General features: G+C 36.3%; 1 protein-coding gene across 1 annotated transcript in view; it reads left to right on the top strand.

The window, feature by feature from the left end:
- The window catches only part of DIAPH2 (diaphanous related formin 2), a 947972-nt gene that overhangs the window by 462159 nt on the left and 467628 nt on the right, over positions 1-18185 (top strand). The window contains exon 22 of the mRNA XM_051827761.3: positions 14511-14750. Coding sequence (XP_051683721.1) covers positions 14511-14750 — 240 coding nt within the window. The remainder of the gene's footprint in view (positions 1-14510; positions 14751-18185) is intronic.

The following is an 18185-nucleotide window of genomic DNA, read 5'->3' as shown; positions in this document are numbered from 1 at the left end:
ATTTGCTGTATGAATGAACAGTTCCATTATGGTTGCTACCTTTATCCTGAATCTCTGAATGTTTTCCATCTGCATGTTAAGAATTTTTAAGTTGCCAACGGATCCCTTAGTCAATAAAGGTTGTTTCTTCATTTGAACTATTTTATAACCTTTTCATTAGTAATATATTAGAACTGATTGGATTTGGTACTTTGCTGTTTAAAATCAAACTTAGAGACTAGGCACACTGTGCTCTTTTTGACATATTCAATAACTCTTTGCCCATATTTTGAGGTTATTAAGATATGGCATTACATACACTGATGTGTATGGATTCTATCAAATCCTTGAAAAGAAAATCAGGAACGTGTATTTTGGATGAGATTGAGCATATAAAGGTACTGGAAACGTGTACTTCTTTTATTTTTGAAGCGGGCAAATTAATCAACTGAATTGCCTAGATATTATTAATTAACTAATATCACTTTAGCACAATATTAAACAATAACATTTCTTAGACCAGAGTCCACACTTGAATCTCAAGCTGTGTGGATTCATATTACAATTGAAGCCAGGCTATATTCCAGCCAAGAATTCAGCTGTGTCATGATGGTTATAAGTTTTACAGTAGGTACACTACACAATTTCTCTGAAGCCATTTTTTTTCCTGCATGCAGTTTATCTTAGAAGATGTATTAGTTTGCCAAGCAAGTCCTTCAAAAGGAATATCCTTGGTACCACACTGAGGAAATGAAGGTTGGGGACATAAAAAGTAATATACTTTCTGAATCAAAAGCAGAATAGAAAATGGAAGAGATTTCTTGTTTATGCACATATCCATAAATAATTTTGTGGATGTGTGTGTATAACCTGGTCTTCTTATTTTCTCTCAGAACACTTAGAGTGGTGAAGGACAATGGAAAGTAGTTTATACCATGGAAATTACCTAATACAGTATCAATCAGGATTTGCCAAATAAAGTTTAGATAAATTCATATCAGGAAAAGTATTTTTAACTGAATGATATAATGTGTACTTTGCAGTGCCTAGAACATACCTTGTATAAAGTGGACAAAAATTGATGTGTATAGAATGGACTTATGGACAGTTATTAAAAGTATGAACTAGAAGCTCAAAAATAGCATATTTCAGATCTATAAAAGTACAAATTTGTGTGGCTGGCACTGTGATGCCATGGGTTAAGCCACTGCCTGCAATGCTGGCGTCTCATATGAGTGCCATTTCCAGTCCTGGCTGCTCTTCTTCTGATCCAACTCCCTGCTAATGTGCCTGGGAAAGCAGCGGAAGATGACTCAAGTCCTTGGGCCCCTATCACTCAACGTGGGAGACCCAGATGAATCTCCCAGCTCCTGGCTTTAGCTTGGTCCAAGACCTGCCATTGCAACCATTCAGGGAGTGAACCAGCAAAGGGCAGATCTCTGTATGTGTGTCTCCTCCCCACTGCCTCAAATCAGTAACTTTGCCTTTCAAATAAATAAATAAATCTTTTAAAAGTAAAAATTTTGCAAATTTATATGTTTCAGGTATGTGCCAAAATTAAATTCACTCTGTGTAAATATGCCCAAGTTCTTTTTTGCTCTTCATCATTTGTCAACAGACTATAATGATGACAATTTGGGAAACGTGTGTAATCTCCTGTATCACTGAGAGACTCCAAACTGGATAGGCTCCTTGCCGCTGTTCACTTCCCCCATCAGCACTGCTATTGTTTTCTTCGTAACAATTTGAGTATTTATCTTTGGATTTCTTCATCAAAAATTTTACCACCCCCATGAATTTATAGAATAAAGCCCAACTCCCTTAACATTCTCATTCCGCCTCTAAATTTCTTGCTTTCTTTCCTCCTGTTCCCTTTGGTGAACTTAGTGAACTGGTATTTTTTGACATTTTCGCTTCTGCCTGAATTGACCTCTCATTGCCATCTCAGCAGTTACTTCACTTGCTCCCATTCAGTGGCCATCCACTTTTTCCTAGTGGCTCTTCCACATCTTACCCACTCTCTCAAGCCTGTCGCCTTCCTGTTCTTTTCACTTACTGTCAACTACCTAACCTCTTACTTGCTAGAGGAAAGGAAATACACTGACTTGAAAATCTACAGTATCTCTTCTACCTATACAATTATCTCCAGATATCTTTCATCTCTTTGTCAAACCTCAGAAAAATAGATGCCCAGTTATTATTATTATTATTATTATTGGTGCTGTTATTGGTAGAAACAGAAATATTTTTAAGATTTACTGTGCAGATTCTGTGCAGATTCTTACACCACCCTATGTATTTGCCCCCCAAACCCTATGAGGTTGGCACTATTATTAGCTCCATATTATAGATGAGGAAACTGAGGCCAGTGAGGACTAGGTAAATCATAGTAATACGTAGTAGACTGAGAATTCCAATCCAAACAGTCAGAATTCATAGCCAGTTTGTTTAATCAATGTGCATCATTGGGTGGGGAAACTGAACAAAAGATAGAGGTACTCTGGTACATGCTAATTTCTCACCTCCGTTTTGGGAAATGATATTCCCTTCCTACTTGACAACAGTAGTATCTCTTGCCTACTTTACTTCTGTTAGTTATTCTACTGCCATTTGAAGTTGCCAGTCTCTGCTTTCTGCACCTCTTCAGACAAAGAAGAAAAAAACACACACACAAAAAAAAAACAAAAATTTAACTCACTTGCTGCCTAAATAAATAGGCAGATGGATGAATAGGTAAATAAAAATCCTTCACGGACTCTGAGCTACCTGCTAGCTACTGCCCTCTCTCCATTTCCTAACATCAGTTTTTATGAGGATCAGTTTGCTTTTACTCTCAATTTCCTTATCTCTCATTCAAGTTCAACCAATAGCAATCAAGATTGTACCTTCAAAAATGCATTGAAATTTTCCTGGGAATGGTCGTTAATTACTTCCTGATTGCATCTAAAATATAGAATTGACCTACTCACTTTGGTCCATCTGTACCATCACCATCCTCAGTGCTCTTCTACACCATGGACGCTATAGCTGTCCACTCCTTACTATGGATTACAAAGCACTGTCTGGTGTGGCACTCCCCCACGTATCCTACTTTTATCTGCTGCTGCTTGGCCTCTTGTTCATTATGCCTCAGCCTCATTCCATTTTTCAGGTATTAGAATTTATTGTTCTCTTCTCTGCCTCAGGACCATGCACATGCTTCTCCCTCTTATCTGTACTTACTGCCTGCCTCTCTCCTGCTCATTTTTCAAGTGTTAGCTTCAAATTTGCCTTCCCAGTGATGCCATCATTTTATTTACCTGTCAGTCAAAACAAGAACTCCCCATTAAATTCTCTGAACACCTTTTTTTCTTTTCTTTTCCAAATTATTATTGTCTTTAGTTATGGGTTTATTTGTGAGCTTATTTGTCAAATGCCTATGGTAAGTTTTTTTTTAAAGATTTACTTATTTATTTGAAAGAGTTACACAGAGAGAGGAGAGGCAGACAAAGGGGGGGGGGTGTCTTCCGTCTGATGGTTCACTCCCCAGATGGCTGCAACGGCCGGAGCTGCGCCAATCTGAAGCCAGGAGCTTCTTCCGGGTCTGCCACATGGGTGCAGGGGCCCAAGGACTAGGGCCATCTTCTACTGCTTTTCCAGGCCATAGCAGAGAGCTGGACTGGAAGTGGAGCAGTTGGGACTAGAACCAGCGCCCATATGGGAAGCCAGTGCTTCAGGCCAGGGCATTAACTGGCTGTGCCACAGCACCGGCCCCAGATTCTAAGTTTTATAACGAACAAAATCATGTTGAGATGTACTTAACCAATATTTTTCAGTCTGTTATGGTGAATGCAACACCAAGTATATTCGATTCAGTTCTGTCTTTTCTTGTATATTCATGATTCTTGATAACATTAAAGAATTTATGTTCCCTGGTTTGAGTCCTGGCTCCCTGCTAATGCACCTGGGAAGGCAGAGGAAGATGGCCCAAGGCCTTGGGCCCTGCACCCGCATGGGAGACCCAGAAGAATCTCTTGGCTGCTGTCTTTGGATCGGCTCTGCTCCAGCCATTGCGGCCATCTTGGGAGTAAACTAGGGAATGAAAGATATCTCTCTCTTTCTGCCTCTGCCTCTCTGTAGCTCTTCCTTTCAAATACATAAATAAATCTTTAAAAAAAGAATTTGTACTCCCTTTACAAAAAAGATTTATTTATGTATTTGAAAAGCAATCAGAAGCATGGGATTCCATCTGGGTCCCTGACATGGGTGGCAGGGACCAGGTACTTGTGCTGTTTTCCAGTGCTTTCCCAGGCCATTAGCAGGGAGTTGGATTGGAAGCAAAGCAGACAGGACTTGAGCTGGAATTCCATTATGGAATGCTGACATTATGAAAAGTGGCTTAATCCACTGAGCTACAAATGGCACCCCCTAAACTCCTTTTTAAAACCTTTCCTTGAGGCCAGTGCTGTGGCACAGCGGGTTAAAGCCCTGGCCTGAAGTGCCAGCATCCCATATGGGCACTGGTTCTAGTCCCGGCTGCTCCTCTTCCGATTCAGTGCTCCGCTATGGCCTGGGATAGCAGTGGAAGGTGGCTCAAGTCCTTGGGCCCCTACACCCACATGGGAGACCCAGAAGAAGCTCTTGACTCCTGGCTTTGGATCGGTGCAGCTCCGGCCTTTGTGGCTATCTGGGGAGTGAACCAGTGGGCGGAGGACCTCTTGCTCTGTCTCTACCTCTCTGTGTAACTCTGTCTTTGAAATAAATAAAATAAATCTTAAAAAAAAAAAACCTTTCCTTTCCTTTCCTTCTTAAGCAATAAATACTTGATTATATTCCCCTCACCCTAGCCAGTCTCCTCCTGAGAGTCTATTATTATATAAGTAGTAAAACCAAAATCTCATCAGCTAAGGATAGACATATGCTGGAAGTGAGATTACTAGTACAAGATTCATTAAAATAGTAGAGGTAATAATAATAGTAAATGAAAAACAATAAAATTGTCAAAACTGAGGGAAACTGTGCAAGAAATAAGCTTATCTGAGACAGTGACTGGGCCGCTAAGGTTTCTATAACCTTTTTGGTTTTTTAGCAGCCACAGGTTTAGTTATAATCACACGTAATCAGTTGGGGAAAAAAAAAGTGAGAAAAGAAAAAAGAAACAAAGAAACAAACAAAAAACCCCAGAGACCTTTCTTCTGTCTAGAGGCAGACCTCCTGGTAAGAAGGATATGCTAGTTCCCGCACCTTCTATGATCAATAATCTTCTTCTTTAGAGGGGTAGATTGGCTGCATAGCTTCCCACTGACTTGTCCTCAAACCTGCCTCCCACAGAATTGAATTCGGTACACTGCTGTAATTATGTGCTATACCTTTACTGAGAAAAAAGCACAGATCTTTAAAGCTCTGGCAGTTAGAACCCTCAGCAGGAGCTTTTAGACTCTTTGGAGTGTGTTTGCAGCTCAGCTGTTCTCAAACCTCAGAGCTATGGAAATTCCCACTTGTCCTGCGCTGGGGATGGAGACCCATACTGTGTGTATCTATTAAACTAACACATCTTCTGAGAAAAAGAAAGCAATAATTAGTTCTCTTAGTAATCGGTACTTTGTTTTCCTGACTTCAAAATTACCCATATTTTTCAATTAAAAACATTCTAAGGCTATAATATAACAAAAAGATGTTGAGATATCCTTGTGTGTAAAAATCTTTATAATGAAAATCACAGATTATGTGATATTGCTGACAGCACATTTAATTTTTTTTCTTTCTTTACACAAATATATCAAGGTGGGAGGAGAAGATTTATGTCTGTAGTTGGAAGTAGAACTATAAAATTGCTGTGCTTTAATTTTTTTAGAGCCTCATAAGAGCTTATGAGCTCTATTCATGATAGCTTAACCAAGTGAAAAGGAAATTTATAGATTTTTTTCTCCCTTATATCATCAAAGGCAATTAGTTTCAATAGAAAATTTTATATCCTCTGTTCTATTAATATTAAATCACATTATAGGTTTGCATATTCATTGGGTTAGGTGAACTTTATTTTATCTGCTTGCATTCAGAGTGTTCAGTGTTTTGATATGTAATACCCTAATTGTTTCTAATTTCCTTCTCTTATAAATATGAATGATAGCTTTTCTAGTTGTGTATTTATTTTAACTGAGAAAAAGCTGGCTTAATAATTTTCAGATCCTGTGAAAGAAACTTAATTCCCAAATCCATGTATTTATATTCTTGTTCATTTCGTTAACTTCCCCTAATAATCCTTTTTTTTGTGACAGGATTGCTTATTTCCATCAGCTGTTGAAATAGAACAAGGTAAAACAAAATCAACAGAAAATCGAATATTCCGTTTAGGTCTATGTATGTCAGTCAGTTTTGCTGTTGATTGCTTTTCATTAAATTCCCCAAATAAAAAAATTAGCTCTGTCCAACTCCCGTAATTTGTCACTCGTCTGTGATAAAATAGCATAGTACCACAGTAGACGTTGGATGGCCATCCCTGTCCTCCAGGAGGTCTTTTCAGAAGCATGCCTTGAAATTCTTGTTGAACTTTGTAGTATGATTGTTTTGAGTTTACCATCTTTTATGGCAGACAGTTATCATGTTCTGTTCTTGACTAAAGAAAGATAAGTAGATATTTGTGGAGGCATAATTTCTACATAGTGTGATCTTTGGGGAAATATTCCCTAACAGCACATGATCACTCTGCTGTACAATCAGTTTTAAATGTTCATTTTTTCAAAGCCCAATTCACAAATTAACTGTTGCTGTTACCTCTCATGATATCTATTATGCAAACATTGCTGTTTGTTCCATATAGCATGTAAACTTGATTATTTTGTCCAAACCAGGTACTAAATTTGCTTCAGAGGGTATTTTAAGGACTATGAGAAGTCTTGCTTTTGAGGATGTTATTATCTAAAAGAACATATTATGTATTTAATGAAGAGTCACAGATATCCTTCCTTTGTTTCTTATATACAGGCAGAATTTTGATCAGTAGTTGACTCTCAATTTTGGGGGAAGTTCTACTTGATGTCTAATTCCAATTCCTTCTTCTTTCATGAGACTGTTATCATTCCTTTTATTATATTTACAAAAGCAAAATTATTTTATATTTTCCATGGGCAATGGGTCATATTAGTATATAATTAATTGCAAAAATCACTTATAATAAATGTGTGTTTATTGCAAATTTATCTGTTAATTCTAATTAATTTTTTCTATATTTATTTTTTCCCTTTTTTGTTTTTGAGATACTATTTTTATTTATATTATACTGAAAGGCTTAATGCTCAAACTAAATAAAAAGTTCAACAAATAAAAAGTAAAAAGAACATATTTCTGCAGCAATAGGGGCAAGGACTGTAAATAATAATCAAATGAAAGAATGTCAATTTCCCTCATATGTAGTAAATTTTATAATGGTCACAGATCACTGAAACTATAGTAGTATACCATTCTTAACAATTTAACAAAGGTTTAAAACAAAGTTTGACAAAATACTATATTTGCAGCAAAATTCATATGCACAAGCATTCATTTTTTTATTTTTGAACTATTTTTTTTAATTTTAGCTCCCACATGTATGGGAGAATATGTGATATTTGTCTTTCTGCATCCAGCTTATTTCAGTCAACATGTCCTCCAGTTGTAACCATTTTGATGCAAGTGACAGAATTTCATTTTTATGTTGCGGAATAGTATTCCATTATACACACACACACACACACACACACACACACAAACACCCCACATTTTCTTTATCCATTCATCTGATGTTGGCCACCTTGGTTGATTCTATATTTTGGCTGTTGTGAACACTGCTGCCATAAAGACAATAGTATAGGTATTTCTTTGATACAATGTGTTCATGGGTACTGGGTATATACCCAGTCTTGTGATTGCAGGATCATGTGGGAAGTCTATTTCTAGTTTTAAAAGACATCTCCATATTGTTTTCCACAGTGGCTGTTCTAATTTACATTCCTACCAACAATATATAAGAGTTTCTCTTTCTCTACATCTTCCCCAGCATTTGTTGCTCTCTGTGTTTTGGATTTTAGCTATTCTGATGGGGTGAGGTGATATCTCCTTGTGGTTTTGATTCACATTTCCTAATGGCTAGTGATGGTGAAAATTTTTTCTTATATTTGTTGGCTATTTATATTTCTTCTTTTGAGAACTGTCTATAGAGGTCCTTTGCCCATTACTTAACTAGATTGATGGATTTTTTGTTTTTGCATTTTTTTCAGTTCCTGACATATTCTGTATATTAATACTTTTTTGGATAAATAACTTGTAAATATTAATAGAGGACAACCCAGATATATATAGCAAATGATATTAGACCTAAAGGGAGAGATGGACTCTAATACAATAATGGTGGGGGACTTCAACACCCCATTCTAATCAATGGAAAGATCATCAGACAAAAAAATCAATAATACATGGGAGTTGAACCATACTATTGAACAAGTGGACCCACCAGACCTTTACAGGACATTTCACCCAACAGCTACAGAATGCACATTGTTCTTATCAGCACATCTAACATTTTCTAGGATAGACCATTTATTAGGCCACAAATCAAGTTTCAGTACATTTAAAAAGATTGAAATCGTACCACGTTTCCTCTTATACCCGAAAGGAGTAAGACTAGAAAACAACAACTAGAAGAACAATGGAACATTTACAAATACATGGAAATTAAACAAAATTCTGCTGAATGATCCTTGGGTCACTGAAGAAATTAAAAAGGAGATATAAAACTTTCTTGAAATAAATGAAAATGAAACACAGCATATCAAAGCCTGTGGGATTCAGCTAAAGCAGTATTAAGAAGGAAGTTTATAGCATTAAATGCTTACACCTAAAAAGAGACATGTCTCAACTAAATAATCTACTGTGTATCTCTAAGATTTAGAAAAGCAAGAACAAAACAAAATCTAATGAATACTTAAATTATGTTTCAGAGACTGGAGCTTGAATTATACTCACATATCATGGCTTTTAAAAGTGTGTTTCTTTTTTTTTTAAGATTTATTTATTTATTTGGAAGGTAGAGTTATAGAGAGGCAGAGGCAGAAACAGATACAGAGACAGAGAGGTCTTCCATCTGCTGGTTCATTCCCAAAGCCAAGAGCCAGGAGCTTCTTTCAGGTCTCCCATGCAGGTGCAGGAGCCCAAGGGCTTGGGCCATCTTCTACTACTTTCCCAGGCTATAGCAGAGAGCTGGATCAGAAGTGGAGCAGCCAGGACTCAAACCAGTGCTCATGTGGGATGCCAGCGCTGCAGGCAGTGGCTTTACTTACTATGCCACAGCGCCAGCCCCAAAAATGTGTTTCTTAGCAGTGCAACAAGAAGATGATAGAAATCACCCTGAAGGACACATGTGGCTTCAAGAATGCCGTGTGGCTGTCTCTTCCTCCTTCACATGTGGTTTTTACACTTTGGCCTTCTTTCTTTGTCTCTATGGATCCTTACACTAGTTTGCTAGCAGATCAATATTTACCAGCCACATAAGTAGTGAAGTGTATAAAAATTCAAATTATGTAAACAAACCTGTGCCCAATTCTTTGGGGAAATAACCCGCTTGTAGCTGCTTTCACTAAAGCTGTCAATGTACTTTTTTTTTTTAAATATAGTACAGATCAGCTAACGAAACGAGAGCTCCTTGATGTAATATGATAGACAAGGACTTCATAACACAAATAAATCCCCTACATAATACAACACCCTGGTCAGCATCCCAAAATGTTTCGAGGAATGAATAATAAAATGACAGATGCTAGTCAACTAAAATGCTATGAGGCACCACAGCTGAAAACAAGCACACATTTCAACAGGGTTTTTCTTTTGTTTACTCATATCACTTAGGTGTGCTTAAGTACCTTTCAGATACATAAGTCTTTTAATAATTGTATCTGTGGCTGAGGATGATGCTCAGTGCTCCCTATTATTTCTAAGCTTTGTTATCAAGACATTCTCTTATATACCCAAATCCTCTGATAAGGGTTAAACTGTTATCTCTCAGTGTCCCCTAGTCTGATCATAAAAATTCACACATATGATTGTGAAAATTTTGTTAATATAATCAGTGACTATTGCTACATTTGTGCCTGTATGGCTTCACCTCCTTCATAATCTCTTGATTTTGTAATAACACATTTTTTTGGACAGGCAGTTAGACAGTGAGAGAGAGAGAAATACAGAGAGAAAGGTCTTCCTTTCCGTTGGTTCACCCCCCCATATGGCTGCTAGGGCTGGCGCTGCGCCGATCCGAAGCCAGGAGCCAGGTGCTTCTCCTGGTCTCCCATGGGGTGCAGGGCCCAAGCACGTGGGCCATCCTCCACTGCACTCCCTGGCCACAGCAGAGAGCTGGACTGGAAGAGGAGCAACCGGGACAGAATCCGGCGCCCCGACCGGGACTAGAACCCCAGGGTGCCATCGCCACAGGCAGAGGATTAGCCAAGTGAGCCATGGCGCCGACCAATAATAACACATTTCAATGATAACATATCTAATAGTACACGTACATTAGGAATAGAAAATAGTGAAATTGAGCATTGGATATTTCCCATATGTGTAGCGGAAGTTAGCTCTAGTGAAAACTCTATCTTTGTCACCGAACCCTGGAAACACACATTTCATTAGTGGTGGTTAGGGTTAGGGGGTACACCTTTGGGTCATGGTTTTTCTCACTGAGAATTTCTGAGGATGAATAAAGAAGATAATAACTATAGAGATTGTTTGAGAGGGCTTACATTGTGTCAGTTACTGTGACAGGAATGTTACACTTTGCTTCTCATTTCAATCCTACTGCAACTTACATGGATGGTTTAATGAATCCGTTTTTCTATTGAGGAAATAAAGACTCAGAAATATTCGGTAACCTGCAGTAATTCACGGAACTGGAAAGTGGCAGTGCTCTAATTCAGCCCGTATCTGTGTAACTCAAAAGTCAGTTTTTTCATAACAACTGACATTATGAATCTGGAGAATGCAAAGCATTGATTCTCTCCTTCTCCTGGGGCTAGGGAAACATCTGTCTCAAAGTCAACCCTTAAAAATAGTTATATGGGGCTCTGAATTTGGGCTAAGATTGGTCCTAGGCAATATTGTTGAGATGACCTATTAGGTTCCAAATGACCTTGCCTATGTTATCTCCTCCTCCCCAACGTCAGCTTGCTTTTCTGTCCTTCCAAGCTACGCATATTCTTCTCAACCCAGCATTTTTCTGACATTAAGATTCCTACTTGATGTGAATGAATACATACGTTCATTGTTTATTCATTTTATAATTATTTTTATCACCTATCACATATATTACCTGCCTTGTATCAAGCTATGTTAAGGGGGAAGAAGGAATGAAGAAAATTTCATCAGAAAAAAAGAGTAGCACTGACCTTATAATATTCAACTTCTACCTGAAATCAGGTTGACTGAAAACAGATTAATACCCATTAATAACAGTTCAATAAAATATGTCCATAGAACTTCTGGCTTGACAATACAACTTGAAGACATTATTTTGGGAAGAGTAAGATATTGCCATCAGCTCTTTGTCTGTGTCAGTAGACAATCTGTTCTTCCTGGGTACAGGTCTGGAAAATGGTTAGTCAGCTAAGGAATGCCTTTACAGTCAATCAGCAAATATTTGAATGTCTAGTATATGCAAGATCCTGCGCTAGGTGCTCCACAGTGTGCAGTCTTCAACTCTCTTCTCCCTATGCAGCCACTCTTCTCATTCATGACCTTGCCTTCCATAATATCTATTGAAATAACATACTAGTCTTCCAACTCCAGTATTTATTTTCTCCTAAACTCCAAGATTGTGTTTCAAAATGCTGCCAAATAGCATAATACCAAAAATTATATTTCTAGAGGAAAATGTTATTTCCCTAACATGGAGATATCATTTATCTTTTAATCCTATTTTTCCACAAAGTTTTTGAAGTACTGTTGTAAGGGACAGTTTTAATAAATTCTTCAGGTTTAAGTATTGGCAAGAATTGACAATATTTAAACCTGAATTGACAATATTGTGATTACCATGGCTTAAATATCACTAAAATTTTGAGTATTTATTATTGGAAGATAATAGTGTCATAGTAGTAAGATGTGTTATTCATCATCAGAGAAGATGGTGAAACAAATCCCTTTAAATCCTTATAAATTGTTTTGATAACAGCTAAGCAATAGTCTTGAAAGGTGGGTACTTCCGGCATGCTTTGATATATCTGCCTGTAAAAAGTACGATGTCTTATAGAAGAATTGGTAGAAGGCGGCTGGCGCCGCGGCTCAATAGGCTAATCCTCTGCCTGTGGCACCAGCACACAGGGTTCTAGTCCCAGTCGGGGAGCTGGATTCTGTCCCAGTTGCCCCTCTTCTAGGCCAGCTCTCTGCTGTGGCTAGGGAGCGCAGTGGAGGATGGCCCAAGTGCTTGGGCCCTGCACCCCATGGGAGACCAGGAGAAGCACCTGGCTCCTGGCTTGGGATCAGCGCGGTGAGCCGGCTGCAGCGTGCCAGCCGCAGCGGCCATTGGAGGGTGAACCAATGGAAAAGGAAGACCTTTCTCTCTGTCTCTCTCTCTCTCACTGTCCACTCTGCCTGTCAAAAAAAAAAAAAAAGAATTAGTAGAAGGCAAAAGTTCGTATTTGTAGAGGCAGATATTCATGGTTTGTGGGAAAGTTAATATCAAAGAATAATAATAATAGACTTCCTTCTGTATTAGAAGACATGGTCTACTCACCAGCTCATTTGCTGCATTTGAAGGGGACTTTTTGGATCAAAGGCTTTTGTTTATAGTGTCAAATGCTTTTCTTGTTATCTGCAGAAATCCTAGAACCTAGTCTGTGTTTGACAGTTGTATTTAAGGAAGTTAGCTATACATGCAAAAGGAAATATAACTGGGATCATGAGTAAATTCATTGTGTGTGTGCATATTTACATTTGTGTATGCTACCCTCCCTCCATCTCTTTGCCCGAATTCACGTGGTGAATGAAAAATACTTAAATAATTTATAGCTATAGGAAATAAGAAACTGAAAATAATAATAGAAGTATATGAAAGGGAATATTAATCTGCACCAATATTATGAAAAAGTAATTAAAACCAAAATTCAACTATTTTTATGAAAAACAGTATAAAATTCTTGAATAATGTACTTGAAGGTAAGTTTAGGTGATTTTACCATAACTGAGTTATTTAACATGAACAAATGTCAAGTAGGTGAAATTATTTAGAGCATGTATAACTACTTAATATGTTTTATGAATAGAATTCAGAGTTTAAAAATTATTAAATGCTTGACTCATAGAATGGCAGATGTCCTAAATAGCACTCTGGCCTCAGAATCAGCCCTTAAGGCATTCAGATCCGGCTAAAAATCCCATGAGAGTATTTCAGGCATGGAAGCCAAGACACTCTGGCAAAAAAAAAAAAAAAAAAAAAAAACTAAATGAAAGATCTCTGTGAGTGAGATCCCAGTGGAAAGAACGGGCCATCAAAGAAGGAGGTACCTTTCTCTGAAGGGAGGAGAGAACTTCCACTTTGACTATGACCTTGTCTAAATAAGATCAGAGTTGGTGAACTCAAGAGGCTTCCATAGCCTTGGCAACTCATGACAAGAGCCTGGGGTGATTACTGACATCATAAATAAGAATGTCAATTGTTAAAACAACAACAGGATTCACTGTGCACTTATTCCCCATGTAGGATCTCTGTCCTTAATATGTTGTACAATGTGAATTAATGGTATAACTAGTACTCAAACAGTATTTTACACTTTGTGTTTCTGTGTGGGTGCGAACTGTTGAAATCTTTACTTAGTATATACTAAATTGATCTTCTGTATATGAAGATAATTGAAAATGAATCTTGATGAAGAATGGGATGGGAGAGGGAGTGGGAGATAGGATGGTTGTGGGTGGGAGGGATGTTATGGGGGAAAAAGCCGCTATAATCCAAATTTGTACTTTGTAAATTTATATTTATTAAATAAAAGTTAAAAAAATAAAGCAATAGGGACTAGAAGCTTAGCACCCTAAAAAGAAATTATTAAATGCTTAATCAGACCTTGTCCTCTGATTTCAAGCAGCATAGTCATAGGTAATTTTTAGAAAATTTTCTTCCTATATTTTCTGTCATTATGTACATGTTTTATCTGTGGCCCAACTATTCACTCAACTCAATTTCATATTTATAAATTTTCTTAGTTCAGCTAAAGGATAGATTGTGTCAGTTGAATGCTACTGATGGTTAATGATGATGCAATTAACATATACCAGCTGTTCAGGGTTAATAATATTTTATTAATGATAAGAGTGTAAAGGATGATTTTATTTATTTTTAAAGAAACCTAATAGGAAACTGTTTTTAAGACTTCAGTAAAACATTCCTTTTGAATGTTTAAAACAAATGAAAATCTGTTTTTTAAAACTCACAGAGAATTCACTTTATGCAGAGATTTTATAGTATGTCTATGAAATTATCCCCACTAAAGAGATAAAATAACAGGCTTTAAATGTATGTTCTCCCTATCTTACAGATGAGCTCAGTGAAAATGTTGCAGCCTCGGCTCAATAGCATTCTTTTCAAGCTCATGTTTGAAGAACAAGTAAACAACATCAAACCAAGCATCATAGCAGTAACTCTTGCCTGTGAAGAACTGAAGAAAAGTGAAAGCTTTAACAGGCTTTTAGAGTTAGTTCTTTTGGTTGGAAACTACATGAACTCAGGCTCAAGAAATGCCCAGTCATTGGGTTTTAAAATAAACTTCCTTTGTAAGGTAAGATGATATTTTATAATATCTGGTCTAGGAGAATGATTACTCCATATAGCAATAATACATTAACCATGAACTTTCATGCTTTTAATTTTATTGTGTGCAAATTTTATCTCAATTAAAACAAATTTTTAGAAATCTTCCTGCAATAAAATCTAAAGGCCTATACATTTTTTAATGTAGTACTTCACTCTTGCTAATGAAATATCACTGGAGTATATGGGCAAAAAATGCTTTTATAAAATAGATACCATATTGTATTTCAGTGTCTTTATATTTGTTTTATGTCTCTTCAGTAAGTATTTGAGGAACTAAATAATAAATAGCCAGAAATTTTATTTTGAATGCGCTTTGTTTATCCTTCTCTAAGAAAATAGTAATAGGATATATATCAAAAAGATCATGAAAAAGTTGAATTAAATGACAAGTTTATTTTGGTGCAAAACAATGTTGAAATCCATGTAGTTTTTTCATAGTATGCACTTTCCATGAATTTTTTGGTGGTCCCTTGTACTTCATTGTTGAATAATGTGATTCCACTAACCTTATACTGGTTACTATGTACATTACCTAAAAAGTAATAGAAAAGAAAAGAATAAAGAAATCAAGTCATAATCACCGTACTTTTTTGATTGGGCCACTTATTGTGTTATTTTTCAGACATAATTTTTATGAAATATAAAGAAGCCGAAAAGCCCAAAAGGGACTGTGTATGTCCATTTCTAGCTAGGGCAAACTACCTTATTCAAGGAAAAGAACTGTCTGTCACAGAGAGAAAACTGAACAGATTCTGAGGTGAAGGCCTGTAACAAAGCTAGAGATGAAAACAAATCTGAAAACAAGGAGTCTGTCTTTGACTTCTCACCATTCTCTCACTTTTTATTGCTCCTGCGTCTGAAAATACTGTAGAACTTTGGTTAGTTCTTGAAGGATAATATAATCATAAGAATCACAAATCTAGAAATGCATATGAGTTTCTCTATTCATGCATTAAATAGATGTGCATTGCATCTATAAGGAGGCTTCAGAAAGTTTTCAGAAAATGAAATTAAAAGAGAAGTTTATTTTGGTGTAAGAATTTTAGAAATCCATGCATAGTTTTTTCATAATATACATTTTCCATGAGTTTTTGACATTACCTTGTATGTGGACTAATATTTTAAAATGTATCAAAGATGATATGATCCTAGTAGTTCTCAGACGAAGAATATCATTTATAGATAATAGGGCATTTAGTGGAGTTGTATCTGTTTCTTACTGATATGGTTTGGATGGGTGTAAGGAAAGAGAATAAGGAATTATAGGAAGATCATCTGGAAATGCTAGATTTTGTTAAGAAAACAGTTTTTTGATCCCTCTTCTTGTGACATTGGGGAATAGATGAAATAATTTTATACTATTAAAATAGGGCAATGCTTGTAATATATTTGGACAAATCAAAGCCAGATTTATGAGATATAGCTAATTATTTAGGACCATTTTCATTGTAGTACATACCGTATACCCAATTGTAATAAAGTCAACTCTTCCCAAGATGCTACCTGACTAGAATATTTGCTTGCGGCACAGTGAGTAAATCTGAACATGTTCTTGGTTGATGATTATAAAAATATTGTAAATTTAAAGAAAATATCATTAAATATGTATTAGCTACCTGTTTCACATTTAAGTCATATAAAAATATTTATACTAATTTGAACAAACATTTACCTTTAAGTCTCTTAATTTCATACTGTTTCAAATTAATTACACCAACTGATTTGTTTGAGGCAAGAATGAATAGGTTATTTATATATAGGAACAAAAGATTATTTTAATCTCACAGAAGGATTTTACAGTTAAATCTTATATTTTGGAGAGAGGCTTCTTCCTGTCATATACCTGTCAAATAAAAGTCCTTCCACATAACACTGATCTGACATCTATCACTAAGAGGTATGCTCAAAGGATTCTGCACAGATTTTCGCCAACTTCAAATAAAATAAAAAAAATAATCTCGTGGGAATTACTATCATGTAGTAATAGGTGTTCGAAAAGAGAAAGAGTGAAGGTCTTAAAATCTGTACCCCCTCCTCATCCCCCCCCCCTACTGCCCCAGTTTTCAGTAGGATTTTTATACTCTGGGATATATTTCTAGGAAAATACTGTCATTAAGAAAGAGAAGTATCACATACACATATGATATTCTCGTGATGTCTAGGATTAAAAGGATGTTCCTGTAATACAAAGGACTCTGAGTAGATGCAAATGTCTCAAATGATAGACATTTCCTGAAGTACATAGAAATAGCTTAGGTCTGTAATCTGTTCCGAATGGAATTAACTAACTACTGATATGTGATTAGCTAGAATTGCTGTTACATTTCAGTTATATTATAAAAGATTACATGGTTGATTTTTCATAGTGATTTTTTTCCTAAAGAAGTAGAAGGGAAATTGTCCTCATAGAACACTGATTGTACTTTAAAAATGATACCATTTACTCACCTAAATTTTTCTAATGATAATTTTCTTTCTCAGTGATTTTAAAAATGTAATCCACTGCTTTTCACAAGATACTATAGAGTATGTTAAAGTAATCACCTAGTTAAAAAGGAGCCATGATATAGGCAGTTAAGCTTATCATATGTATCTTATAGTAAAGGTAATATAAAAAAACCAGATGGTCATAATTGGCTGCTATATATTTGGGAAGGAAAGGAAAACAGATGGGTCAACCAAAATATCAAATGACACTTAAAGGATACCATTACTATAAGGACTACCTTCACCACAAAATGCTTTGTTAATTTGCAGCCATGAATTATCACTTGGTGACTCACCAAACCAGTGTGCTGAGCTGCAATAAAAATTGTCTGAATGAAGATGAGTTCCCAATGTTAACTTGATATCTATTTGCTTGTTGGATTTTAAAATTTTGACTGATAGCAGTGCTACACTTCAGGGATATTTGTTATTTGTTGTAGTGTATGTAATGTACATGAGGGAAAAAATTTAAATATACTGAGTCCTCCCTCTGAACTAAAGTTTATGGGTGTATCAGATAAGGATCTCATTTGCATGCAATAGAAAGTGACTATTTCTGATTCAAACAAAAAAATGGAATTTATTGGAAGGATATGAGTAAGCTCTGCCAGAAAGTGAGAAAAAACCGAACTTGGCCTTCAAAAGAACAGAATTCAGGTAGCAGGAATGAATGGAAAGTCTTTTCAGGATGGGTACCTTTGTAATGTATTAGCTCCAAACATTTTTCTCCTCCTTTCCCTGTGTTTGATTCAAATTCTAGTGAGAAAAAGAGACTGATTAGCCTTCTGTGGGTTACAAGAATGACACCCTGACAGAGGGTAAACGATCTTTTTTTTAAAAGATTTATTTTATTTATTAGAAAGACAGAGTTACAGAGAGAGATAGAGACAGAGAGAGAGGTCCTCCATCCACT

This window comes from Oryctolagus cuniculus, chromosome X (assembly GCF_051225735.1).
Source record: "Oryctolagus cuniculus isolate XC-2025 breed Fujian yellow rabbit chromosome X, ASM5122573v1, whole genome shotgun sequence".
NCBI classification, from domain to species: domain Eukaryota; kingdom Metazoa; phylum Chordata; class Mammalia; order Lagomorpha; family Leporidae; genus Oryctolagus; species Oryctolagus cuniculus.
This window is presented reverse-complemented; position numbering and strand designations above follow the sequence as displayed.